The 27,305-nt window shown below is 50.3% G+C and overlaps 1 protein-coding gene across 1 annotated transcript in view; it reads left to right on the forward strand.

Annotated features, from left to right (window-relative positions):
* The first annotated feature begins 624 nt into the window (after positions 1-624).
* The window catches only part of CDK5RAP2 (CDK5 regulatory subunit associated protein 2), a 173,868-nt gene continuing 147,187 nt past the window's right edge, over positions 625-27,305 (forward strand). The window contains exons 1-3 of the mRNA XM_040963828.1: positions 625-756; positions 12,938-12,990; positions 17,219-17,286. Coding sequence (XP_040819762.1) covers positions 701-756; positions 12,938-12,990; positions 17,219-17,286 — 177 coding nt within the window. The 5' untranslated portion in view covers positions 625-700. The remainder of the gene's footprint in view (positions 757-12,937; positions 12,991-17,218; positions 17,287-27,305) is intronic.

The following is a 27,305-nucleotide window of genomic DNA, read 5'->3' on the forward strand; positions in this document are numbered from 1 at the left end:
ACTCAGCGAGAGCTTGGAACTGAGTGCGGCTGACTGCTTGGCCTGGAGGGAGGAAGCATTTACTTCAAACTACGTGTGCAAGTAACTGCTCTTGTTCTTATGTGACAGGTAGGAATTTTCTAAACTGATTAAGAATTTCAATTTATGAGATACAACTCAAGATGGAGATCCTTTTAAGGAACCTTTTGGAGGCACACATACACGAGCTCATTATTGCAGAAGAGCAGTCAATGGCCTTAGAAACTCTGAGATTTTCCAAGAATTGTATTTCCATCTCCCGCTTAAAGTAACGGCTATGGGCCAGCGTTTGCCCTCAACAAAGATGGCTCCTTAGCGCACCTACGGGAGTGCCCTCATAAAAAATGGCAGCTAGCTCTCTTTCATTAGTTTTCTGAGCCTGGGCGCCGGCGTCCTGCCCTTACTTAATATGGCACACATCTCCGCTTCCCTGCCCCAACTTCGGACTGCGCTGGTCGGCTTCACGGCGCTCGGCTCCGCGACTCCGCCTTGCTTCCGCAGGAAGAAGCGGCGGGAAAGATGGCGGCCGCTGTGGTTTGAATTCCAGCGGCGCCGCCGGAATCCGAACAAGAGCTGGGTTGGAGGAGGCGGGGACCGGGGGAGCCGGGCGGGTCGCGACAGCGGGGCCAGCGGTGGCGCCGCCCCCACAGACACCAACGACACCGTCGCCTCCGTGTCCGGCATGGACTCGGTGTTGGAGGAGGACGTCACTCTCCCCGGGACGCTCAGCGGTTGCAGGTGCGGCCCGGCGGGGGGCTTCGCGCTCAGCGCCCAGGTTGCCCACTGAGCCCAGTCGTAACCGGGGTCTGGGGGTTGCTATTGAGGGTTTTGGAGTTTGGTCACGGGCAAGTGTGCGGGGGTGAGTTCTTGAGCATGGGGCTGGGGCTGGGGCATGGGCCACTGGCTAGCTGGTGGGGAGGGGTCCCCTACACTCGCCTCCACATGGGTGGAGGAGGAGGTGAAGGCCGGATTAAGGGGCTTGGAGTCTGCCACTCTGGGTGCGTTTTGGACGAGGAGTTTGTTTTCACCGTGGGGGAGGTGATGTGGCCATCCAGACTTGAAGTATGGGGTCCCAGAATGGCCCCCAGGGTGGAAGCTTTAGTTGGAGTTGGAACTGGATTCAAATCCAGAATTGTAAACTAGCCAGCATTGTGACTTTGGCCACGGGACTTAATCCGACTTAGCATCTTGCCAACACTGGGCATGCGTCCTTACTGCCTGGTGTATAATCAGTGCTGAAAACCATGATTTTGTGTGGTTGGTGTCGTTACCCTCATCAGTGGTGATGGGAGTTGAAGAATAGTGAGCGAGCGTGGCCTTTCAATAGATCGTCGCTCCGGAGGCTGTGGGAGTCCTCAGGCAGGCTTCACTTGGCTCGGGACTCTGGTTGAGTTCTGGACTGCTCCATTCTGGATCTCTGTGGTCGTCTCAGGTTCCTGGAGGGAGAGTGGGGTGGGAGGAAGAGGAGGAGGACCCTGACTGAATCCACGTTGCTTGCCCAGCTCTCCTAGCGACAGGCTGTGTTGTTTAGTGTGCAAAACTGAACGCTTTTCGGGGTGAACTGGGTTCAGTCAACACTTAGCCTGAGCACCAGCGTAGGACTCGGCAGGGCTCATCCTGGGCAGACCTGGAGCCTGGTTCCGCTGTGTGTTGAACTGCTGTGTGTGTCAGGCACAGGCGAGGCCCCTGGCAGCTCCTAGCTCATCAGACCCTGTGCAAGCTCATGTCCTTTTCTCTGCATGTGTCGCTGCTGTCTCCTGGCTTCCTTCATGCCTCGTGCAGTTTTGCATCCTGCAGCTTGAAAACTCTACCTCAGTTGGCCGCTGTCGAGTGCTGTGGACTGTTTTCTGAGCTGGTGCCGTTCTCGTTGCGGTCCTGGTTGACCTAGTCCTTGGTTTGGGACCCAGACCTAGCTGACTTTGAATCTTAGTCTGACCTTGGGAAGTCACGCATCGTCTTTGCTCAGTTTTCTATAAAATGAATTGGTATGAAGCCTATGATTGGCGTGGGATTAACATGAGTTTACTCAGCAGAGCAGTGAGCACTGTGCTTTCCTTCCTTCCTGGTAGCCCGACAGCCAGCATCCTCCCTGGCCTCTCCCCATCGTTAGGGTGAAGTTCTTCACTGTAACTTAGGAAATTCTTCTGGTCGACCGCCTGCCTCTCCAGCCTCCTTGCTCGGTATTCCCTAATCTTGTCCCCTGACCTCGAGTCTCTGTCATCCTTGGTCTTGCCCTTTGCTTTCTATTTTTTTCATCTTCCTTTATTTTCTATCATCTTTTTATTTTAGAGATTTACTTATTTGTTTGAGATATTGGGGTTCAGAGAGACAGAGAGAGAAATCTTCCCTTTGTTGGTTCACCTCTCAAACGGCTGGAGCTGAGCTGGTCCGAGGCCAGGAGCTGGGAGCTTCTTCCTGGTCCCCCACATGAATGCAGGGGCCCAAGGACTTGGTCTACCCTTGGCTGCTCTCCCACGTGCTTTAGCAGGGAGCTGAATCAGCTGGCATTGCTGCGCCCATATGGGATGCGGGCACGACAGCTTGCAGCTTTGCCCACTGTGCCACAGCATCAGGCCTGCCTTGTCGTTTTTTATGATTGCCCCCGCTGCTCGGTCTGCCCGTGTTCCCCTCCTGATTTCCCTCAGCCTCACTGATGCCTGCCAGGTGTCAGCATGCTTGATGACGTTCCGTGCCCCCACCTGGGCCTTCTCCTGTCCAGGCCGCCCACATCTGTCATTGCCCTGACCCCAGTCCTCGATGGCCTCACTGAATTTTGTTGACTAGTGCCGTCCAATGGAAATACAGTGCAGGCTCTACATGTGGTGAAACATTTCTAGAAGCCATATTTTAAAAAGTAAAACGAGATAGGTGGAATGAATGTTTTGTTTAAACAAGTATTTCTGTGTGGAAGTTGAGCATCTCAAATCTGAAAATCCAAAAATGTAAATGCTCCCAAACGTGAAATTTTCCGAGCGCTGTCTTGTTGACACAAGAGGAAAATTCTGCATGTGGCTTTGTGTGACAGGTCACCGGACAGGTGCAGTGCTTCACAATATTGTGTGACATTGTGGCGATGTGAGTTAAGCATATATGGGTTATAGGTTAGACTTGGGTCTCATCCCTGAGCTATCTCGTGAATGTGCAGATAGTTCAAAATCCAAAGAAAAGCCACATCTCTTCTTGTCCCAGGCATATTGGGTAAGGAATACTCTACCTGTATTTTCATTCTAATTTGCGTTCAGTGGACAAAATTACTGATGAGATGGCTTACATTTTCTGTTTGTCTGCTAAGTGTTTGAAGTCCAGTGTGAGTTCTACACTCTGAGTGTGTCTCCGTTGGCCGTTTCAGTCGCCGCAGTGGCCGACGTGGCCGCTGGCTCCTCTGCTGGACACCGTAGCTGTTTGTTGGCTTTAACTTCGCTTTCTTCTAGGTAAGACTGTGACCCGTTTGAGAACAGGGACTGCATTTTGTTCTTGGTCACCTTAGCTTCTCGCCTGCCATCTGGCACATAAGGAGGGCTCAGGGACTGTTTATTAAGTCACTGAGTGGAGCGTGATTCTCTGAGGTGCTGCCCTTGGGCCCTGGTCATAGCCTGGAGCTCTGAGGCCCCCGGAGGGGCAGTGAGTGGTCCAGGGTATGAGTGTAGTTGAAGCATGCTGTAAGTCCAGGTTTACTTGCTGCACAGCCTGTGCCTCCGTACCTTGTCCCGCCTTCCCATTGGTTCTGTGAATCAGAGTTGTTTCTTTTTTTTTTTTTTTTAGGATTTATTTATTTTTTATTGGAAAGTCAGATTTACAGAGCGAAGGAGAGACGGAGAGGAAGATCTTCCATCCACTGGTTCACTCCCCACAGAGCTGCAAGAGCTGGAGCTGAGCCGATCTGAAGCCAGGAGCCAGGAGCTTCTTCCGAGTCTCCCTTGTGGGTGCAGGGACCCAAGGCTTTGGACAGTTCTCACTGCTTTCCCAGGCCCACAAGCAGGGAAGTGGAGCAGCCAGGAGGCGAACCAGAGCCTATATGGGATTCTGGGCATGTGATATGAGGATTTTAACCACTAAGCTACTGTTCCAGGCCCTCTAAGCCAGTGTTGAGTTGTTGGATTCCTGGAGGATTTTACATAGCTCCTGGCTCTTGAGCTGTCCCTTAAAGAATGGCAGAAATGTCCTGAGAGAGAGATTGGTGGTGGTGGTGGGGGGTGTCTAAGTCTCCCCTGGGTGATTGCAGTGGAAGAAAAAACTCCTAAAGCGAAACTGTTGTGATCTGCTACTACTGTCTGAGCGCTCTTCAGTGTGGTTGCGTCCAGGACTGGTTTCACATTCTAAATGGGAGCCCAGTTGTCCTTACTTTTGCTGAATTGGGTCAGTGTGTGTCATCTTCTCTAGGCCTTGTCCTCTGTTGGTGCCCTGTGAGATTTTGGCCCGAAGGGCCACGCCCAAGGCCAGGCCCTTTGTTGGCTCCTCCCTGATGCTCTAGCAAACTGGGTGTGGAGTCGGGATGACCAGCTGTGGCTCCTGTCTCAGCCAGGTAGTAGTTGTTTTGCTTTTTATCAGTTTGGAGGCAGGAGGGGCTGAGAGGGGGCAGGAGGGGCTGAGAGGGGGCAGGAGGGGCTGAGAGGGGGCTTCACTTCCCAAATGCTTACAGCATTTCTCTGCTTCACTTCCCAAATACTTACAGCAGCTGGGACTGGGTCAGGCCAAAGGCATGAGCTGGGAATCTGTGCGGGTCAGATTGCTCTCCACTCTGGGCCCCAGGTGAGCCAGTACCAGCTGCCTCCCGGGTGCTTATTAGCAGGGAGCTGAATGGAAAGTGGAGCCAGGACTCCAGGCACCCCAAGCATTGTGTTCAGGTGCAAGGTGTGGCTCTGGGAAGGCACCTGAGCCATCAGAGCTTCAGTCTCTGTTATGGCATTACCAATTTTATTGGATGGCAGCATGGGTCAAGTGAAGTTGAATATCCCCGGGGCCTGGATGTTGGGGGTTGCTAACTGCCTGCTAGTTTTGTTACACTTCTGCCACAGTGTGCCGCTTCCTGGATAGATTTCTGTGCCCACAACCCCGGATTCATTCCTTTGTTACCATGCTCCAGAGTGTGCCTTCTTGCAGCTCTAGGCTTCCTGAGGCCTGGGCCCAGGCTTATCCATCCACAGGGCCCTCCAACACATGACCCTCAGGCACTTGCTGCCTGGCCAGGAGGGGACCAAACAGAAATGTTTTCTTTATAGCCAGTTTATACTGCTGCGGGCAGAGTCCTCATGAATGTCTTGGAGAAGGAGGTCTTGGGGGAAGATGTCGGAGGGAAATGTCTGGTGAAGAGCCGAGGGCAGGAGGAGGCTGGACTGTGGATCCTGCGCTCCGGGGTGTTGGTGGCCTGGGGAGTTGAGCGTTCAGAAGTGCAGGTGCCGGCTCAGTGAGGACAGGAAGCGTGTCTGTTTCACTCTCCACTGTAACTTTAAGGCCCAGCACTGTCTCGTGGTGGGGAGAGGCTGAGTAACTATTGGATGTGTGAATCTGTTTTGTTCTGTGTCTGTTGGAACAAATGACCACCATGTAAATACCAGCTCTGTATTTAGCAGTGGCGTGCTCACTGTGGGAAAGTGCATGGACGTGATGTCAGCTGAGGTGTTCGCTCTGGGACACAGTCTGGCACTGTGTGTTAACTTTAGAAATGTGCGCTTTGTTAAAGTAACAGCTCTATCGAGAGTTAAGAGGGCACTTGTGAAAGTTCTCGAGTTATGGAAAAACTTTCTGGATTTCCAAATTTTTTGCCCTAACATGAACTTACTTTTTATTTTTAAATTTTTAACTTATTCAGTATAATTCAGAGACAATTAAAATAATAGTGTTCCCTTCCTCCTCACATCTCCTCACTCTTCTTTTGTAGTTTTCTTTTTTTAAAGACTTATTTCATTTTTATTGGAAAGGCAGATATACAGAGAGAAAGACAGAGAGGAAGATCTTCTGTCCGATGATTCACTCCCTAAGTGAGCGCAATGGCCGATGCTATGCCCATCCGAAGCCAGGATCCAGGAACTTCTTCTGGGTATCCCACATGGGTGCAGGGTCCCAAGGCTTTGGCCTGTCCTCAACTGCTCTCCCAGGCTACAAGCAGGGAGCTGGATGGGAAGTGGAGCTGCTGGGACTAGAGCCGGTGCCCATATGGGATCCTGGTTCGTTCAAGGTGAGGACTTTAGCCGCTAGGCCACGCTGCTGGGCCCTTTAATCTACTTTTAATTTTAGATGATAACGTAGTAGGTCAGAGGGGGATGGATCAAGGATTAGGGAAAAGTGGATGTGACCATTGTTTCCAAATTTTCTGTTTCTTCTTCTTATTTTGGGGTGGGGGAATGATAAGGGAGGAAACCGTACCCAGGCTCCAACCTCTCCGGTACCCAGGGATGGAAAATGGCCTTCTGATATCAGCCCAGGGTCCCAGTGTGGCTCACATGCCAAGGGTTCTGCCCAGGTGCTTTCAGTGGTTCTGAAATGTTGTTGATCTCACCGATCCAACGATGAAGAAACCCTTTCCATGTCCGTTGGCTGACATAGTCAACTTCAGAGTCTCCATTTGCCCAGAAATTTCTGTTATCATTTTGCTGGGGTAGCTGTCCAATTTATTTTGCTCTCCTTTCTCTGGGATGGTACAGATGCCCCCTGCAGGGCTTAGTGGGCTGCTTTAGCCTCCATGTGGCTCTGTCCACTACTCCATCTTTTCCATTGAGGAGGACCAGTTCTTTCAGATAGGCCAAGGACCCTAAACAGGCTTATGGGTCCAGCACCTACCATGTAGGTGGGCCAAGTAACTAGGGCCCCACCGGGCACCCCACCCCCTGGGCTTACAAACCTGGGCCCCACCGTGTAGGTGGCCAAGGACCAGGGCTAGGTGACCTGAACTCTGTTGGATCCCCGACCCCTGGTGCTCACAGACCTGGCACCCGCTTCCTCCAGACTGGCATGGCTTGCCTCACCTTGGCATCCACCAGCAGGTTTCTGCAACCTGGCTCGCACCAGCCTGTCCCCAGTTCCAGCTCATGCTGTGGGTGCTGCAGCCCAGCCAGGCCCAGCCAGCACCCAGTCCTGGCCCTGATGTGATCTGGCTGGTGTTGTGACTTGACCCAGCCCTCCTGCATTTGTCCTGATTCTCAGATCTGCTAGGGGATGTTATGAACTGGCCCAGTCTAGCCAGGCCACGGACCTGACCCATGTATGTACTGGTGGCTATTGTTACCTTGCTGGTCTGGATTGTCCTTGCCTTGGTTCTTGCACTCATCTGCAAGGACTGACAAATGAGTTTCCCAAGCTCCTCTATCAGGTCTCCTCCCAAGGGCAGACGTTGCACACACCGGTGGTGGGTCTTTGGCCTAGGTAGACTTGGTCTGCCTCTTGTCCTGGCAGGAACAGTGGCCTCACCCTACCAGCCCACACCCATTCCAGTTCTCACTGTTGGGTGGTACAGCCCAATCTACCCGGTCCAAGCCCTGACTTAGTTTTTACGTGGCTCAGCGGGAGCCGAGACAGCCCAGCCTGTTCTACACCCATGTTGGCTCTCATGCGTACCAGTGGGTGCTGGAGTCTAGCCCAGTCTGATGCTCCCCAGATTCAGTCCATACCCAGTGCCGAGGGAGACGGTCTACATTACCCCATTCTGGCACTCATGCTCACCAGTGGGAACCCCAACCCAGCTGGGGCATCCCCTTAGCTCCCCAACCAGGCCTGTTCCCAGCCACAGCTCTTGGGTGTGCCAACAGAGATTGTTGTTCCACAGGAGTGAGAACCCACACTCCCCCACAAATTCTGCCTCCAGTCCTGATTCACATAGTACCCATTCACTGTTCCAACTCTCACTGGTGGGCACCTTGATCCAGCCCTACCAGGAGTGACCCCGTTGCAGCCTCAGTATGTGCCTGTGAGTGATATTTGGTGATGGTTAGTGTTAACTGCTCAAGCTCGGGTCTTGTAGCTAAACAGAGACCCTGAAAGGGGATGCTGGGATAAGGGGATCCTGAGCAGGAACTTACCCGCTGTACCAAACACCTGCTCCTCATCCCTGTTTTCTGTGATTATTGCAACGTTCCCTCATAGTCGGCCAAGAGCACCTGCAGTAGCTGTGCACTGCGCTGGCTGCTGGAACCTTCTACCCTGGTTCACTTGGTTCTCAAGTGAAAATGGGGTGCAGGAGGTTCTGGGCATAGGGTTTCTAACCAGGCCATCTTAGGGTTTCTGCTTTTTTTTCCCACTGGATCTCTGTTTCATTATTTTATTTATGTATATTAAACAAAACAAAAACCAACAAACACCTCCTCCAGAAGACTGCCTGCCCCGTCTGGAGCATGGTGTTGGCTGCAGTGTGGGTGCCGGCCGTGGGGTGCGTTCCTTAGGATCATGCTTTGCCTTGGGGTTGGCAAGACTGGCCTGTTCCTATATGCTGCTTCTGTGTAGGAGCCCAACACACAAGAACAAGGGTGGATCACTGGGAACCCGGGCTTCGTTCCCGGCTCAGCCATTTTCCCTTGGTGATTTTGAGCCCCTCGCATCCTTCATGCTAAAATCCTAGCTGAGTCCTCTTTTTTGGTTGCATTTTTATTTCTAGTAGATCTCTATGAGGGTCCGATCTTACTGATTTTTACAAAGATTGTTTATTATTTGAAAGGCAGAGTTACAGAAAAAGAAAAGGAGAGGCAGAGAGTCATCGTCCACTTGCTGGTTCTGTCCGCAGCAGCCAGGGCTGGGCCAGCCTGATGCCAGGAGCATCTGCTGGGTCTCCATGCACTTGTACCGTCTTCTGGTGCTTTCCCAGCCACTTTAGCAGAGAGCAGGATTGATAGGGAAGCAGTGGACACTTGAACCAACACCTGTATGGGATGCTGGCATTGTAGGTGGTAGCTTAACCGGCCACACTGCAATGCCATCCCTCAAGTTCCTGACTTTAATTCAAGGGTGAGTGTAGATGATCAGAATAGGCTAGAGCAGTGGGACCGGAAATGTGGTTGGAACCGCCTGGAGAGTACGGACGGCACACATTCCTACCATCTTAAAAGCAGTCAGATAAAAGTACAAGTGAAATTTTGACAGGAACCGGGCAGGAAGTTCTACACTGCAGAATCAACACTGAGAGTTTGGCTGTCGTATGGCAGTTTCTAACTTCAGTGTTTGCCTTTTGAAGTTATCCGAGACCCACAGCTTGAGCTTGGCCTGAAGGGTGGGTTTCAGAAGGGTGCTGCCCTTGACCTGAGCTCTTGAGGTGCCGTTTAGCCAGGGTGAGTAAGTTAGTGGCTCTGGTGGAGAGAACGCCAGTTGAGAATGTAAGGCCAGCCTGTGGGCGAGGATTCGCCCATCACTCGTGCCTGAACTTGGTCCCCTGGGCCACTATCTGCAAGAGGTCGTGTTGTGCTTGTTTTTGATTTTGGAGTTCACCCTAGAGATTAAACCTTGTCCTAACATTTAGCTGTGTGTTGGAGGACCTTGAAAATCATAGAAAATCACAGAGGCGGAAAACACCTCTCATTTCCCTACAGATTATGATTTTTAATATTTCACTATATTCTTTTGTTGTATATTTATAGCTCACCTAGTCCAAAATGGACCTGACATGCCTTTAGTGTATGTATATGTATTTAAAAAAATTGAGAACATATTACTATTTTTTGTAAAGATGTATACTTTTTAAAGATTTTTTAAAAATTTCATTTAATGACAGTTTCATAGGCTCTGGGATTCCCCCAACACCTCCAAAAAGCCCTAATCCCATATTGAATTCCTCCATATTGTTACAGTAGTACAGTTCATATCCAGTCCTGATTCCTTCATTGTGGGCATGGACCATGTAGAAAGTCCAGCATCTTATTGTCCAAATAAATTCAGCAGTTTCTTTGGGAGACCATTCCTGGTCTGAAAGTAGAGCTGGTGGAATATCATCCCCTCTAATGAAAAGCCACTACACAACTTCAACAATAATTGACAACATCATGAAGTTAATTGACATGGTGTTGAGTGACCAATATGTTAGAAAGTGCAAGTTCTTAACCACATCCTGTGACTACTTCATTGACAATTTCAATTTTAGTTTATACACAGCTGGCTGCTATACACCTTAAAATAGTTCTAGGGCACTGTTCAGCTGTCTCGTGTCTATTTTCATTTTTATATTTAGCAGTTTATAGTGTTCAAGTGTGATTTCTACTGAACTTTGCGAACTTTAGGCTAGTCCAAACAAGCTTATAACTCAAACATGCCCTGGAGACTCCCGGATCCTTGCCAAGGATGATTAGTATGGGCACCAAGGACTATATCCCAACAGCCAAGGAGACCACGGGGGATTGGAGTGCCTTCGTAGGCCAAGAACTCTGAGGTCATCCACTAGCTATCGGATCTCCCACATGGAATGGAAGAAGCCCAGATTCTTCCTCACAGAGTCTAATGTCATCAGAACAGCCAGGAGCCCTGAGCGGTCCTCAGAAACAGAACAGTAAACTTCTTTCAGGACTCGGGAGAGGAGCTTTCTCTGGTCCTTACTTAGTTCCAACTTTGGCCCCCCACCCTCTCTGCAATAACCATCAGGGTCGCTCTGGAGCCCCATCCCCCCCAAAATTAAATCAGATAGACAGAGACCAATAAGGAAAGCTTAGAACAGACAGGAAACAGTCAGCTTGGACTCCCATATACTTTACTAGGTAGGGCACAAAGAGTAGTTACTCCTCACTATGGTATTGAAGATTTCTCTGCTTACCTTTCCTAAAACTGTTCTACCCCTCAATTGTTAAGATTTATTTTAAGTTGGAAAGTCAGATACACAGAGAGGAGGAGAGACAGAGAGGAAGAGCTTCTATCTAATGATTCACTCTGCAAGTACTGCAATGGCCAGAGCTGCGCCGATCCGAAGTCAAAGGCCTGGAACTTCTTCTGCGTCTCCCATATGGGTGCAGGGTCCCAAGGCTTTGGGCCGTCCTCGATTGCTTTCCCAGGCCACAAGCAGGGAGCTGGATGGGAAGTGGGGCTGCCGGATTAGAACTGGCGCCCATATGGGATCCTGGTTCGTTCAAGACGAGTACTTTAGCCGCTAGGCTATGCGCCAGCCTGAGAACGTAATATTTAAAAAACGAAATGTACTCTAAAACTTATTTGTGGGCCCAGTGCAATGACTCAATGGCTAAATTCTTGCCTTGCAAGTGCTAGGATCCCATATGGGCATTGGTTTGTGTTCTGGCAGCTCCACTTCCCATCCTGCTCCCTGCTTGTGGCTTGGGAAAGCAGTCAAGGACGACCCAAAGCCTTGGGACCCTGCATCCATGTGGGAAACCTGGAGGAAATTCCTGGCTCCTGGCTTCGGATAGGATCAGCTCTGGCCATTGTGGCCACTTGGGAAATGAACCCAGCAAATGGAAGATCTCTGTAAATTTCATCTGCCTTTCCAATAAAAATAAGTGAATCTTAACAAAACAAACAAAAAAAATATGAAGGCACTGAAACTCTTATTTACTGGTTGCCCACAGAGGCTGGGGCTGACCCATTTGAAGCTGATAACTTCATCCAGGTCTTTCTTTCACATGGGTGCTGGTACCCAGTTATGTTAGCCGTTGCCTGCTGCCTCTCAGGGTGTGCCTCAGCAGGAAACCACACTTAGCAGTAGGGTCGTGTTGAAACCCAGGTACCTGAACGTGGGGTGCATGTGCCCCAGCTGGGGTCTTAGCTGGAGGGTCACTCGCTGTCCTGATGATGTATTCTATTTAAATGTTTTTAGTTATGTTTATAAAGGTCATGTTTTATAGAATCATTTTTCTGATGTTGGAATTTTATGGATATCTCCAAGTTTTTGCTTGGTTCTCATCTTGAAGCATTGTTCTAACTCTGAAGTTTCAAGATGAGCAAAACTGTCCTGGGAGCAGAATGCCTTTGGAAATGGAGGCAGACCAACTGAGCCTTTACCTGTCCCTGGTGTGCAGTGTGGGGCAGGGAGGTGGCATGTAGGGCAGACGCCAAAGGTCTGGATTCTGTACCCAGCCCTCCATGTCAGTGCCAGGTGCTTCTGGTGACGTCCCTGACGTTGTCTGCACCCCGGGGCTTTCATTTGAAAAGTGCATGGCCCTCAGGGAATCGGGTTGAGGTAGTGATGGCCAATGCTTGATCAATTATGAAACACTGTGTTTTAAGATGACGGGAACCTGTTGCTCCCATTTGTGGAGTACTCGCCATATGCCAGGCATCTTGCTGGGTACCTGGTGCTTTGTTTGTCAGTTGCTGTATGAAGTAGCTGCTGTTTCTGCAGCTGAAGGGAGTGAGGCCTGGAAAGGCACCAGGGCAGGGTTGGGTTGTGTATGTCACACTATGTCTTTTGTCATGTTGTATAGATTTCACTCAAAGTCTCCAGATTCTTGCTAAACCAATGCATATAACTGATCCAGGGTAACTTCTTTGGATTGGTACATTCTGTATTTTTGTGTGACATCTTAGACAAATTGATGCCTGATTCCCAGAAGCTTGGCTTTGGTTTGGGATAGGCATGTTGGTGATATCAGTAATGATAAAAAAAAAAAAAATCGGTGCCATTTCTTGAACACTTACTATATGCTCAAGGTTTCTGTATGTTAATCTGGTTTTTATAGGAAAATGTGGTGTCTGCGTGTAACACACTAAGAAAGTGGGGCTTTGAAATCTAAGTAGCTTGTACTTGGCACGGTGCCTCTGCCCCTAGCGACTACTTGACATGCAGGACATTTGGTAACAAAGTGAAGGAGTGACCTTGCTGAAGGTTATTCAGCTGGACCTCATTCTAAAGCCAGAGCAGCGCCAAAGCATGGGCTCTTGCCCTCTGCTTTGTGTCTCAGCTCTGTGTCCCCCTTGGCCGTGGCCTGCTGGCCATCACGTGCAGTCTGCCAGGCTCTGGTGTTCAAATGCTGGCTCATCTCTTCCCCTGTGTGTTCTCTCCTAGTGGCCTTCTTCCCACTTTACCAGATAACCTGGAGACCAGCTTGGGAAATGGCGGTAAGTACATGCAGCCGGAGCCTCCTGCGCAAGGCTACGGGAGTAAGGCAGGCATTGTGGGGCAGTGGGTTAAGTTACTGCTTGAGTCACTGGTATCCCACATTAGAGTGTATGGAATTGATTCCTGCCTCCGTTTCCTAAGGGGCTTCCCACTTGAGTAACTGAAAGGCAGCAAGTGCTTGGGTTCCTGGAACCAGCCGGAAGACTTGTGTGGGGTTCTGGGCTATTGGGCAAGTAAACCAGTAGATAGAAGATCTCTCTCTGTCACTCTACTTTCCACAAAGAAAAAAAAGAGGGGGTAGGGGTACAAGAGTAGACAGGATCCCGAAGACCTTGAGGCTTGGGGTTGGGCTCTGTTGCGCCCAGAGCTCACCCTGGCCTGGCACACACTTGGGGGTCAGTGTTTCAGGAAGGTCTCTGTTGACTTGCTCTCTACCTCTTTTCATAAACACAGGACTAGTAAACTTGATGTCTTGGCCTCCCCCGGGGGGTGTCTTCTTGCCACCACGCCTGTGGGGATTCAGGCTGTTCTTGCTGAACAAAGTGACACATGGCGGCTCGAGATTGAGCTGCTGATCAGTATGACACATGGCTTCTGGTGGGCTGCACTGCAGAGTGGCTGCGGCCCAGGGGGCTGCTGGGTGGCCTGCAGTGTGCCAGGCCTTCCTGGTGGCTTCCCGGATTCCGTGTGTTAACTCAGCCCCAGCATTCCTACCCAGGCTTGCCCTTTGAGGACAAAACAGCTGGCTTGACCACAGACGATGGCGCTGAGTCAGTAAGGGTGTGTATGGTGTTGGAGCGGGGTTAATGAGGAAACTGCAGTTTGGGTCTTGCTAAACATTCTTTGTAAGTTTGTTTTCTGAAGAAAGAAAATGCCATCCTAAATGTGTGTAGGAGTATGCTAACAGCGGGCCTGGCTGAAGCATCTGTGATTTTTCTGACCTGCTTTTCTCTTTTCTCTAAAATGATGATTTAACGTGCAAAATGAAGTTTTTATTTTTTGACAAATTTTATTTTTGTGAAAGGAAGAGAAAACGATAGTGCATGCACACACAGGAGAGAGAGAACGAGAGAGAGAGAGAGAGAGAGAGAGAGAGTGCGGATATGTTTCTATTGGCTGTTTGACTCCTCGGATGTCTTCATTGACTTGGGCGGGCCCAGGCTGAAGCCAGGAGCAGAAAACTCAATTGAGGAGTGGCAGATACCCAGGTACCTAAGGCAGCCTGCCTCCCAGGTGTGCGTTAACAAGAAGCTTCAAGTGGAAGTGGAGCTGGTACTGTAGCCCAGGCACTCTAGCGTGGATGCAGGTGTCACAGGCAGTGCGTTCATCACCGTGCCAGATGCCCACCTGGAAGAAGTTGTTAAGAGTAGGGTTGTTTCTGGAGAATACCGTAACATAGAGGCTGCCATCTTAAGAGGTTCCTCTCCTTTGGAATCCGTTGAACTTTAAGCATGCCATCCAACAAGCCTGGTTTTTGCCATTCCTGCCCTGCAGGGAATTAGCAGCAGTGATGTGGTAGTGTGGTAGTATGCCCCTGTTCCACACCAGACTCTGGGCTAAGCCCTAGACTTGAACCTTGAACCAGGACTTATAAGCTACTGTGAGAGGATGGGTACAGAAGATCCCTGGTGTGAAGGATAGGGGTCCACCACATGTCTCTCCAGAAACTGCTCTTGACCCGGGTAGCAGCAGGGTGGGGATGAGCATCCCAGATGCTGGTGGCTGAGCCTGGCCAGTGTACGGAAGTCCCTGTGCCACGAGTGTGTGCGGGGGCTCCTCCCAGTCCTCCCTGTGCACCCCCGAGTCTCTTTCCTGCTGAACACGTGTCCGCTGCCACTCTGCCTCTGCCTGGGCTGTTTTTCTTTCCCTCTGTGTCTCTCCTCTGCCTGCTGTTTTTCTTCCCCTCTGTGTCTCTCCTCTGCCTGCTGCCTGCCTGCTGTCTCTAGCCAACCAGCTCACAGCTCACCAGCTTTCTGGTTCACCCCAGGCCAGCCTAGGTGAGCTTCCTTTTCTGAACTTGCTATATTTTGCCTCTTTTCATTTATTCCTGCTGGCTCCTTTTCAGATTTCCAGAGTCAGATGCTTTGCGTTCCTACCCCCCTGGCCCAACCTGCACACTCCCTGGCCTGGATTCTGCAGTTTTCTCCTAGCTGCTGGCCTTGTTTCTCTTCAAAGCCGCTTCTGTGTATTCTCAGCAGGGAGCCTGTGCAGAGCTCGGTGGGACACTGATACTGCCAGCGGCTTCCTCAGGCCCTTCCAGAACCTGCAGGACTATGCATAGTCTGGCCCCCAGGACATCACAACTCCCTTGCTGCTCACTGAGCTGAGGGGCCGTTCCTCCGACCTCCTGTGCAGACTGCTTCCCCCAGGCCACAGTCTCCCAGATGGCACCTTCTCAGTGAGACCTGGCCTGCTCGTCTTGCCATCCTTCACACACTCCTGCAGTGCCCTGTTCTGATCCATAGCACTTACCTCCTGTTAAGGTGGCAGGTACTGATCTGCTGGCCGGCTGTGTTCTCCCTTTGGAATGGAGGCTTCATTTGTTTGTCTCTTGATGTGGTCCTGTGTTGAAAGGTGCCAGGCAGAAAGGGGGCTTCTAGTGCTTTGCATAGAAGAACGAATTGAATTCGTTTGTTCACTCCGTACCTACCAAGTGCCCAGTCTCCACATGGCACGGTGACCGAGTGTGCTGTCTCACCCAGGTGTCAGGATTAATTGAACACACAAGATGATGCTTAATGGGGAAATGATTGTATTAATCTGCACTGTGGCCATCACCTGCACTTCTGGATGATGCACTTTGAGAATACAAAGACTTTTATACCCCCAAAGAACCTAGGTGTCACACAGAAGCTTTCATTAATCCTTATGTGAAGCTAGCAATTCTTAGAATAATTTTTCTTATGTTAGCAAAACTGAAAAAAGGAGAAGACATTAACACAGAGTCTGGGTATGCTTTGTCCGTTATTTTCAACTCAAGGAAAGCAAGAAGAAAAGATAGTGTTGAGGGCAGGGATGCTCTCTTCGATTATTTTTAACCAGAGGGAGACTCAAGGGAGAGATAGCACCAGGGGTTCTGATCTGCCACTTGGTGTTCCAAGGTTAGACACAAACCCAGGTGTTCCTGGCCTGTGAATAGCTCCCGTGTCCACCGAAGCACTCAGCGCCTTCACCCAGGGGACCTGGGAAGCTCTTGGGTGCAGATCACCATCTTCTTCCCAATGATTTCTCTCCAAACAGCCTGGTGTTCAGTGCAGTGAGGGTGTGCAGTTAAGTGTTTGTTGAATGAAGGAGACTGTGGAGAGAGATTTTTTTTTCTTTTTAAAAGATTTATTTATTTTTATTGGAAAGGCAACTTTATATAGAGAAGAAAGATCTTATGTCTGCTGGCTCACTCCCCAAAAGGCAACAGTGACTGGAGCTGAGCTGATCCGAAGCCAGGTGCTTCTTCTGGGTCTCCCAAGTGGGTGCAGGGTCCCAAGGCTTTGGGCCATCCTCTACTACTTTCTTAGGCCACAAACAGGGAGCTGGAAGGGAAGTGGAGCAGCAGGGACACGAACCAGCGCCCACAGGTGATCCTGGCACGTGCAAGGTGAGGATTTAGCTATTGAACCACTGTCTTGGACCATGGAGAGAGATTTTCGTACTGGAGGCTCTGTCTCAGAAACAGGAGCCAGTAGTTTCCTGCCCGCTTAGACCTACTTTTGGGGGTGAGCTTTTACTGGCACACAGCTACTTGGTGTCTGGATTGTCCAGAGCTGTTTTTTTGCTATAACAGGGGAGTTGAGATTCTGTGACAGATTTTAGACCCTTGTATGGCCTGTGAAACCTCAGATAATTATCGTCTGGTATTCTAAGGATAAGCTTGCCCAGGGTCTGCTGTGGATTAGGCAAGCTTTGTTTTCATTAGTGACCTAGGAAGGAGATACCTCCTTAGCACGAGGACTTTATAAATGGAGGTGGCCCACATGAGCACGGTCTGCTGCCAACCGCCCGATGTGCTTTCTGCGATCATTCTAGACACACAGCGTGTTGTGTGTGTTTGGACCACGATGCTTTAGCGCTTCTCCTGGTCTCAGAGCCAGCCCTAAGTCAGCCGGCAGAAAGTGTCAGCAGGCTGTCTGGGGAAGCTGCTCAGGGCTTTTGCTCTCTGGGCCTAGTCTCGATGGGGTGTGTTGGGGTTTGCACGCCGTGACGTTTTCCTGTGTCTTTTTGGCCTTTCTGCAGTGCTCCCGAACATGCCTGAGGAGAAAGTGTCTCCCACCAGAGCGCGGAACATGAAGGACTTTGAAAACGTAAGTGGAAGTTCTCGGTGACTGTCCAGCCAGGCCCTGGAGAGAGAGCTGGGCTGCTTGAAAAGTGTTGCAGTTGAATGATGCCAGCAGCAGGGGGAGTGCCCTGTGTGTGGGCACACGCTGTGACACGGTTACACATGCCCACAGTGAGCAGCCCATTCGCTCAGGGGCCAGTGGTGAGTCCTGCCAGCACTACAACACTCAGCTGTGGGGTGTTTGGTGTATTTCTGCTGTCGGGAAGGTTAGGTTCACGTGCAGATGAGGGCAGCTAACGCTTGTGAAGGCCTTATAATAATGGAAGGCGCGTTTTTGATCATCCCTGTGTATTCCTTGCTACAGCTCTCGAGTGGTTCTGCACTGTCCCCATTCTATAGGTAGGAGTGTTGAGGCTAGACGGGGCTCCTGTCTGGATATGTAGTAAGGAGGGGCCGAGATGGGATTGGAGTCCAGGTTTTTATTGATTCCAGAGTCACTGTTCTTTGCCCTGCGTTGTGCCCCCTCCCCCTTATGTAGTGCAGGCTTAATCTCTATTGGTGTTGAGTGAAAGTGTGAGTTGCCTGTGCCCAGTACTGTGCATATTTGTCTTGGAATGGCGTATTCACAGAGAGATGTGTTTTCCATGCTAAGAGTCTCCCAGCACGGTTTGTCTCATTTGTTCAGTGGAGGGCATGTGGTGTCAAGTACCTGGAAAACAGTGTTATTTTCCCAATTTCAGTTCTCCTTAACAAGCAACCTGTGCAGTGTTCTCATTTATCATGAGAAGTGTTAGACCCTCCTTCATTTGTAACCAAATGAAATCTGCACCGTGCAGGACACGGAAGGTAGTTCTCTGGGAGGATGGAGGACGCGAGAGAAGGACGTGCCGCAGTCCCCTCGCTGGCTCCCCAGCTGTCTCCACGGAGCCGAGTGGGGCTGTCTCTGGATTTAATTTAGAACACTCATTATGGCTAATAGTTATCTGCAAGCCACCAGTGACCAATTGAAGAAATGACTTGTCAGATCTCTAATGGAAACAAGTAATTTCTGAGCTTTGAGTTGTTGTAATTCCAGCTGAACAACTCGATCTGTGCTGTGGGGTCTGGGGCTGTGAACGAATGAGATTTGATTATTCCATATCGTGTATAATTAAAATACGCTCTGCTATTAAATGGTTGTTCCTGTTTTATCGTAAGAGTAATAATAGCTACTGTTTATTGCACTCCTGGTCCAAGCTGGGCATTTGAAGTGTTAAGTGCTTTATGTACATGATTTTAATATTGGAGCAGCACTGTGAGATAGAGTTACTTCATTTTTGAAGGGCAGAGTTATAAATTTTATTTCTAGATGAGAAAATTGAAAGGAATGTTCGAATTTTGGTATCACATTCTAGTGTGTGCCTACTCGGAAGGACTCCTAGACAGGAATCCTCCCTGCTGTGTTCCATGCAGGGCGAGCCGGCAGACAGGGACACTGAGGCCTTGCCTCCTCCCATGTGCAGAAGGGAACAGGCGGGCGGGCTGCCTCTGAGTCTTGCAGCCTGGCTACCCCAGGACCACTCATTGGACTCCCCTGTACTTTCTGGCCTTTATTTTGGACGTGATAGTAGTAACTGCTTCTACTGCATAGGAAGAGCTGCATAGGAAGATCCTGGGAAGCCGTGTGCCCTGCTCAGAGTGCATCCTGTTGAGGTCCTTGTTAGTGTTACGGTTTCAATTTCTCCATGTGATTCCGATTGCCCTTGCTCACATGTGTTCTTGATGTCCTCAATCCTGTTTTTCTTGAAGGTGAGAGAAAGCCTCTGCCAATATGTTTTAGGGTTTTTATTTTTTTCTTTATGACTGTGGTCCTTCAGCTGCTGTGAGGTTTTTATGGCATTCATATTTTTTATTATAGCATTTTCAAGAGCAAATTTGGAACTGAAATTGAAATGGCCACCCTGTTCCCAGTGTCTCCATTTTAGGTCTTTACAAGTCACTGAAATTTTTTATTTGGCCCAAGCTATGAGGTGATGTCTGTGCAGTGGGGTCTGAAGTGGCCGTGGGATGTTGACAGGACGTGCTCTGGAATTCTGAAGCTGATTTTAGAGGCAGTGTGCATATTGAGGGCCAGAAACCTCTTGACTTGAAGGGGAAGCTCAGTCCCTCCTGTTGTGTCCTTGGATGACCGAGCATCAGGGCTTGAATTTAGCTCGGGGCTTACAAGACACGGCGCGCTTTGCTCACAGTTCCACCCATTCCACGAATGCTTCAGAACACGTGCCCCTGTGCCAGGCTGTCCCACCGGATTATGCGCAGATGAGTCTGCCTGTCGAGGGTCCCACAACTTAATTTGAAAGATGAATAGGAAGAGTGCAGAGATGAGGGACGCACAGCATGCTGTGGGGGGCCCTGGTGGGGCTCTGAGCGTGACAGCAGGGTTCAGGAAGGCCCTCCTGGAGGAGGGGTAGCCCAGGTTGGATCGCCAGGGACAGGATTGGCTGGGTGGACAGCCTGGAAAGCCTGCTGGGTCAGGGGCTCACATACATGACGTGGAGAGAAGCATGACAGCACGTGCTGAGGTCAGGGAGCTTTATGTTCCTTTCAGCTGGAACGGGATCTGGGTGGACCAGGCTGCTGAAGTCAGCAGGGGTCAGATCCTACAGGTTCATAAATACTCCTGCTTTGCTTGTTTTTTTGTCCCCAGGAGGAAAGGGAACCAGTGATGGATTTGAATCTGATGGGGGAAATGTTCCCGTGTTGTGCTTCCTCAAATCTCCCAGGCTGGCTGCAGTCGGGAGAGGGAATCCAGGGCAGCAAGGCTGGTGGGCAGGGTCTGGGAGGCCCAGGCTGTTTTGGTGGTCTAGGCAGAAGGAAAAAAAATCAGCTGAGAGCATGGAGCAAATTGGAGTGTCAGAGGAGGGAGTTCCCAGATCACCACCTCCAGCCCCTTCTGACTCTTGCTGACCCATCAGCTTCCAGGCGTGGGAACCTACACAGGCTTTGAACTCAGATCTTCTGGAGTGAAAGTCTTTTGTGACCTTCCTCTGCTGGGCCCGTGCTCACGCATGAAAGCCCTGTGCTTTCCTGGAACTCTGCACAGGAGGACCACGTTTCATGTCTCCATTAACCGAGGACGTTGTCACCTGTGTGGCCTGCTGTTTGCAAGCCAGACTCGCTTGTTGGTTTTTAGATGATGATGTCATGCGTGGAGCTTCCCAGGCCTCCTTTGGCAGAAGACCCAGAGTGGGGTCGGGTGGGACACGTCCAGGGTAGGCGCAGGTATCTGTTCTTCTTTTGTGTGTGTGCAATTCATCTTTTATTTATTTTTATTTTTTTGTTTCCCATTCACTTTGTTTATTATATTTTTGACATTCTTTACATAGTTAAATAGGGTAAAAAGGTTCAAGCGCTATAGGAAAGTTGATTAGACTATTATTTCCCTATTGTTTCCTTCATGTATCTGAGGTAAAGGGAGATATTGAGGGAGAAACCCCACCTAGTTTCCCACCCACCCCGGGTTCCGGATGTGGGGCACACTCTGAGGGTCTTGCTCAAGTGGTTTTGATAGTTCACCAGTTATGAATCACTGCCAGTCTCGCCACTCCAAGCACGATGAGGTCATTGAAGAATCCACTGATTGACATTGTCCATCATAGAGTCTCTGTTTGCCCTGTATTTCGCTGTCAACATATAGCTGAGGTGGTTGATTGCCCTGTTCTGTCTTGTGTCTTTTCTTGGTTAGGGTTCTGAGTCTGGCATTTTGCTCGGGGAGATGCCCAAAGAAACTGTCTGAGGTGTTTCCAGATTAGATTCTTGTATGTACTAGCAAGTACAGGGCCCTGATCAGCTGGTGGTTGCAGCTGCTGGGTTGGTTCTGTTTCCATCCCTGTCTTCCACTGGAACCAGTGGGTGTTGCAGTCCAGCCTGGTTCTGCCCAGCACACACTCGGCCTTCACATAAACCAGTGGGAGCTGCAGCCTAGTCAGAGCAACCCGCAATAACCCCCACCAGGCCCACCCCCTACCCTGGTTTGCCAGTATGTGTAGCAGACTAGTCCAGTGTGTCCCACATTCCATTTGGCTCCCGTACATGTCAGTGTGTATTAAAGCTTATTTCCATCTAACCAGCTCAACTATCCAGCCCTCACAGATATTATTGGGTGCCTCACTGTCTAGTCACCCCAGCCCCTGTCCTAGTTTTTGTGCCCTCCCATGGGAGTGGTAACCCAAGAGGGTGGAGCCCACTATTTCCCTCCCAGGCATCTTCCACTCCTGGATTATGCACTCTTCAGGTGGGTCTGTGGTTTGATTTAACAGAATTAGCCCCCAGTGCCAGCTCCTGGCAGCTGATACTGCGGCTAAGCCCAAACAACTCTCACCCACTCTTAATTTTGTTTGAACTAGTAGGAACAATCAGCCCAGCCTGGCTTTTCCTTGATCTAGTCCACATGAGGCTTACTGGTATTGTAGCCCTGCTTAGTCTGGTCTGTCCCCATCCCAGCTCAGGCTCACCAGTGGGAGTAGCTGTCCAGCAAGGGTACCTCCCTTCATATTCCCCCTGCTGGCTCTGACCCCTCCCTTCCTGGTTCTCACGCATGATGGTTGGCTGCTGTGGTCACATCTGGTATAGGCAACCTCACCTTGGCATTCTGTATTGTGCACTGGTTTTTGTCACGACTGAACCTGGCTCGTCCCACACTCTGTTCTGGTGCTTGGTTTTGCCAGTGGATAATGTGAACTGATTCAGCCTTGTCTGCCCCCGACCCAAATGTATGCCAGTGGGAAACTTTCCATGGCCTGTTCTGGGCTGTTTCCTTCCCTGCTTCTTGCGCTTACATGCCGGTCTGTGTCCTGTCAGAGGAGTTGCCCAGGCTTCTCCATCAGAACCTCTCCCAGTGTCAGATTTTGCGCATACCAGGGGGTCCATGAGCCAGCCCTACTCAGTTCACGTACTATCCTAGCAGGAACAGTGGCTTTTCCTGACTGGCCTTTAACCCAAGCTGGTTCTTGCTGTTGGATGTTTCAGCCCAGCCACGGCTCGTCCATACCCACATACGGCTCACACATGGCTCAGTAGGGGTTGAAACCTAGCCTATTCCGCCCACATCTACCCTGGTCCTCCAGGACACCAGTGTTGGAGTCAGGCCCGGCTTGGTGTGTCCAGTCCCAGTCCACACTTGTGCCAAGGGAGACTACAACTGTTTTCTGATCAGAACGCAGTTCCCATTCCAGCCCACACGCCTCTTGGTGGGAACCTCAACCCAGTTAGTGTGTCCCCTTAGCTCCCCAACCGGGCCTGTTCCCAGTCATAGATCACGCACATGCCAGTGGTTGCTCTGACTCAGCTTGGCTTAGCTCCTCACCTGTCCTGACCTCTGCCTTAGACACTGTAGCTTAGTGTTCCTGGCTCCCGCAGACCAGTAGGTACAAGAGCCTAGCTTGGCATGACCTGTGCTCCATCCTGGTTTCTAGTTTTGCTTGTGGGCTAAGGTTTGCTCAGTCCTGCCCAGTCCACCCTTTTCCATTACCAATTTACACATTAGCCAGCTGTTGGAGCTACTTTGCCCAGCTTGTCCGACCTCTAGGTCTGGACCACATGTTCACCAGTGGGAACTATGATTTGCCAGGGGAGTTTCCCAAATTCCTTTACTTGATCCACTCCCAGACCCAGTTCTTATACATGCCATTGGGTTTTAGGCCAGTGCCCGGTGAAGTCTGGCCTTCCATTTGGCCTTGTATGAGCTGGTGAGCGTTGCAACTTGGCCCACTCCACACCCTATTCAGGATGCACATTTGGGTGCTGCTGCCTTGACCAGTCCAGACTGTTGTCAGTTCCTTTACCAGTGATTGATGGCAGGCTCCTTGATCTCACCTAGCTTAGTTCATCACCACCCAACTTCTTGAGCTAACCAGTGGGGCTAGAATTTTCACAGGGTGTGGTCCCACAGAATCTACCCCCGGGTATGGTTCTAGTGCTAGTTAATGTCATGGCCCTGCTTAATGTGACTCTTCTCCTGATCCATCATCATGTCAGGTAATAGGATATGATCCTGCTGGACAAGCCCTGAGCCTTAGGTTTTGCATGGACTGGTGTTCAGTGTTTAGCAATGTTAAGTGATTACAAGTTCATCAAAGGTAGAGTTACTGTCATTGGGAATCTATGGGATTGATTCACATCCCAGAAGCACAGTGGGTTCACCCTGGAGCTACCTAAGCAGCGATTCCAAGAACTGAAACCCCAGAGTTCCCTGCCGGCTGGCCAGCAGGCACAGCCTGGCGCTAAATGGCGCACTGGCCTGAGGATAGCTCACCATGTGCACATGGTGGGGATCTGTGCATGAAGATGCCCTGTCCTCAGGCCCTGTCCTCAGACCCACCCTAGCCCGCAGGCTGCAGGAAGTTTAAACCCCCAGGCCCAAGGTCACACCCCTCCCCAATCCCATCCCTTGCTCAATGAGGGCGGTGGGTGGGTCCCAGGCCTGCCCAGTTATGGAAACTTCCCACCTCAGTGTACTCACCCCGGAGGGAGCAGTCCCTGGAACCCAGGCAGGCCTGGGGATAGCTTACCACGTGCATGCAGTGACTGAAGTTGGGGATCCGTGCATGAAGACACCCTGTCCTCAGACCCAGGTATCTGTTCTGATCAGGGTGTGGAGGGTTTTGTTCTGATGTGACAGGGAGTGCCTAGATGGCTTTCCTTCTCCTGTTTTTTTTTTTTTTTTTTTTTTTAAGATTTATTTTTCTGGGCCCGGCACGGTGGCGCAAGTGGTTAAAGGTCCTCGCCTTGCACGCCCGAGATCCCATGTGGGTGCCAGTTCTAATCCCGGCAGCCCCGCTTCCCTTCCAGCTCCCTGCCTGTGGCCTGGGAAGGCAGTCAAGGATGGCCCAAGGCTTTGGGACCCTGCACCCGCGTGGGAGACCCGGAAGAGGCTCCTGGCTTCGGATCGGCATAGTGTCGGCCCGTTGCGCTCACTTGGGGAGTGAATCCACGGATGGAAGATCTTCCTCTCTGTCTCTCCTCCTCTCTGTATATCTGCCTTTCCAATAAAAAAAAAAAAAGAAAAAAAAGATTTATTTTTCTAATTTTTATCGCAAAGTCAGATATATAGAAAGGAGGAAAGACAGAGAGAAAGATCTTCCATCCAATGATTCACTCTCCAAGTGACTGCAATGGCCAGAGCTGTGCCGATCCAAAGCCAGGAGCCAGGAACTTGCTCCAGGTCTCCCATATGGGTGCAGGGTCCCAAGGCTTTGGCCTGTCCTTGACTGCTTGCTCTCCTGGGCCACAGACAGGGAGCTGGATGGAAAGCATGGCTGCTGGGATCAGAACTGGCACCCATATGAGATCCTGACACATTCAAGGTGAGGACTTTAGCCACTAGGCGACTATGTTAAGCCCTTTTTCTCCTATTTTATTTATTTATTAAGATTTATTTATTTATTGGAAAGTCAGATATACAGAGAGGAGGAGAGACAGAGAGGAAGATCTGTCCGATGACTCACTCCCCAAGTGAGCGCAACAGCCGATGCTATGCCAATCTGAAGCCAGGATCCAGGAACTTCTTCCAGGTCTCCCACATGGGTGCAAGGTCCCAAAGCTTTGGGCCATCCTCGACTGCTTTCCCAGGCCACATGCAGAGAGCTGGATGGGAAGTAGAGCTGCTGGGATTAGAACCGGTGGCCATATGGGATCACAGTGGGTTCAAGGCAAGGACTTTAGCCGCTAGGCCACACCGCTGGGCCCTCTCCTATTTTTTTTAAACATTTATTTTTAAAGGTAGCGCAGCAGAGGAGGAGAGTCAGAAAGGATATCCTCCATCTGTTGAATTGCATGGTTGTGACAGGTGGGCTTGGCTAGGCCTAAGCCAGATGCCTAGATCTCCATCTAGTGGAAGGGACACAAGTACTTGGACTTGAACCTAGTGCTCCAGTCTGGGCTGCCAGCATTGTAGGTGGTGGCTTAGGCCGTTTTGCCACACTGCTGGTCCCACTTCTCCTCTTTAACACTGAAGGAGGTCAGTATTCAGTGAACCCTCTTTTCCATAATCTCTCACTGTGGGACACTGTATGTTGCTTCCAGTTTCTCGTTGTTAAGAAAGCGGGTGACTGGCATTGTGGCATCCCAGATAGGTGCCGGCTTCAGTGCTGTTGCTCCAGCTCCCAGCAGACTCCTTGCTAATGATCCTGGGAAAGCGATGGATGATGGCCCAAGTGGTTGGGCCTCTGCCACCTGCCCGGGAGACTGGAATGGAGTTTTTGGCTCCTGGATTCAGCCTGGTCCAACTTTGACTGATGTGGCCATTTGGGGAGTGAACCAGCAGGTAGGAGATCTCTGTCTATTTCTCCCTCTTACCTCTCAAAGTGTCTTTGAAATCTGTATTCAGGAAACAAAGCTAATGGGCCCAGCATGATGGCCTAGTGGCTAAATCCTCACCTTGCTTGTGCCGGGATCCCATGTAGACACCGGTCTGCGTTCCAGCTGCTCTGCTTCCCATTCTGGTCCTTGCTTGTTGGTCTGGGAAGGCAATAGAGGATGACCCAAAGCCTTGGGACCCTGCATCTGTTTGGGAGATCTGGAGGAAGCTCCTGGCTCCAGGCTTCAGATCGGCTCAGCTCCAGCCGTTGTGGCCACTTGGAGAGTGAACCAGCAGACGGAAAATCTTTGTCTCTTCTTCTCTGTGTAAATTAGTGTTTCCAATAAAAATAAATCTTAAAGCTGCAATGAATAATTTTGTGCATGTATCTTTCTACAGTTACATGCTTTTTTTTAAAGTAAATTCCTGAAAATGAGATTTCTGAATGTTAGAGATTTTGAGTTTTAATTGCTTAGAACAAATAGCAGGTCCTATGGTGTGGGACCAGTTTACGAATTGGGAAAAAGTTTGTCAGTGTGGCTGAGAGAGGTGGAAGTGGAATATGGCTTCTGGCCGGTGGGGCTGGCTCGGCTGTGTTCATGTGTGTGGCAGGAGGGCCTCCTGTTTCCTGGAGTGGACCCTCTGAGGTCCCACACCTCTGCCTGTCCTGGCCGTACCCTCCAGAAGCCTGGCCGGATGGCGAGCTGGGCAGTGTAAATTTTTACAATCTTTTTTGAAGGCCATTTGGAAAGAGATTTTGATATTCATAAAAAAGAAATTACTCTGGAGCCCCGTAATCTATTTTGGGGAGTTTTATCCTAGGAACACAGCCCAGTGGCAGGAGAAGTTCCACAAGAAAGGAGCTTGTTGCCACACCGAGTGCTAAATGTGACAAATGGACAACAAGGGAAATTATATCTTATTAGTTACTTCTGCCTTGTTGTAACAATCTTGTGTAAAGCATCCCACCAGTGCAGGTGAGGCTGGGGGCCACCAGGGGGCCTGCCCAAAGGGTGGTGAGGCTGAGAGCCTGCAGGGAGGAGGGCATTCCGTGGGTGGGCACTGGGGCACTCAGCCCAGAGTGCTCCGGAGGGAGAGGGTTAGGTAATTGGCCAGGACTCAGTTCAGTGGAATTCAGTGCAGTCATTTTGAGTGGTCATTATGTGTAATTCTGCAATAACATGAAAATACCTGATTTAATATGAAGTGGAAGCCATACATGGAATTTAATTCACTTCAAATTCTACCCAAAAAAACCACCCACTAATATTTGTGGGCAGTTGCTAAAAAGAGTATAGAAAGAGTTGGTTTCATAAGATGGCTACATTCCAAGTGTTGAGCTGTCCTAGTGGTGTTTGTTAATGAATAACTGTTTTCCTAGTAGTTTTCTTGGGGATTTGAAGGCGCAGGGAGAGTCCTGGCACCAGAATGAATTCCGTAGAGCCTCCCTCCTCCTCCTGGCTTGTGTAGTGGCTCCTGGCAGGTTGTCCTGCGTGCAGTGTAGTTTGTCAGACAGTAACTGTGGGTCGCAGGAAGTTGATGGTATTTGTAATGTCTTGGTGAGTGTAATAGTTTTTGTCCTTTAAAAGAGGATAAAAAAATTGGTGGCAGCCCAAAGACCTGCTTCCGGAGGGCTTGAGTGAGAAATGGATTCCTTTGTAAAGGATTGTTAAGGCCATCTGTGCTTCCGGCGTCTAAGTGCCAGGCTC

Source organism: Ochotona curzoniae, unplaced genomic scaffold (genome assembly GCF_017591425.1).
Source record: "Ochotona curzoniae isolate NIBS_2020 unplaced genomic scaffold, NIBS_Ocur_1.0 scaffold_3208, whole genome shotgun sequence".
NCBI lineage: Eukaryota > Metazoa > Chordata > Mammalia > Lagomorpha > Ochotonidae > Ochotona > Ochotona curzoniae.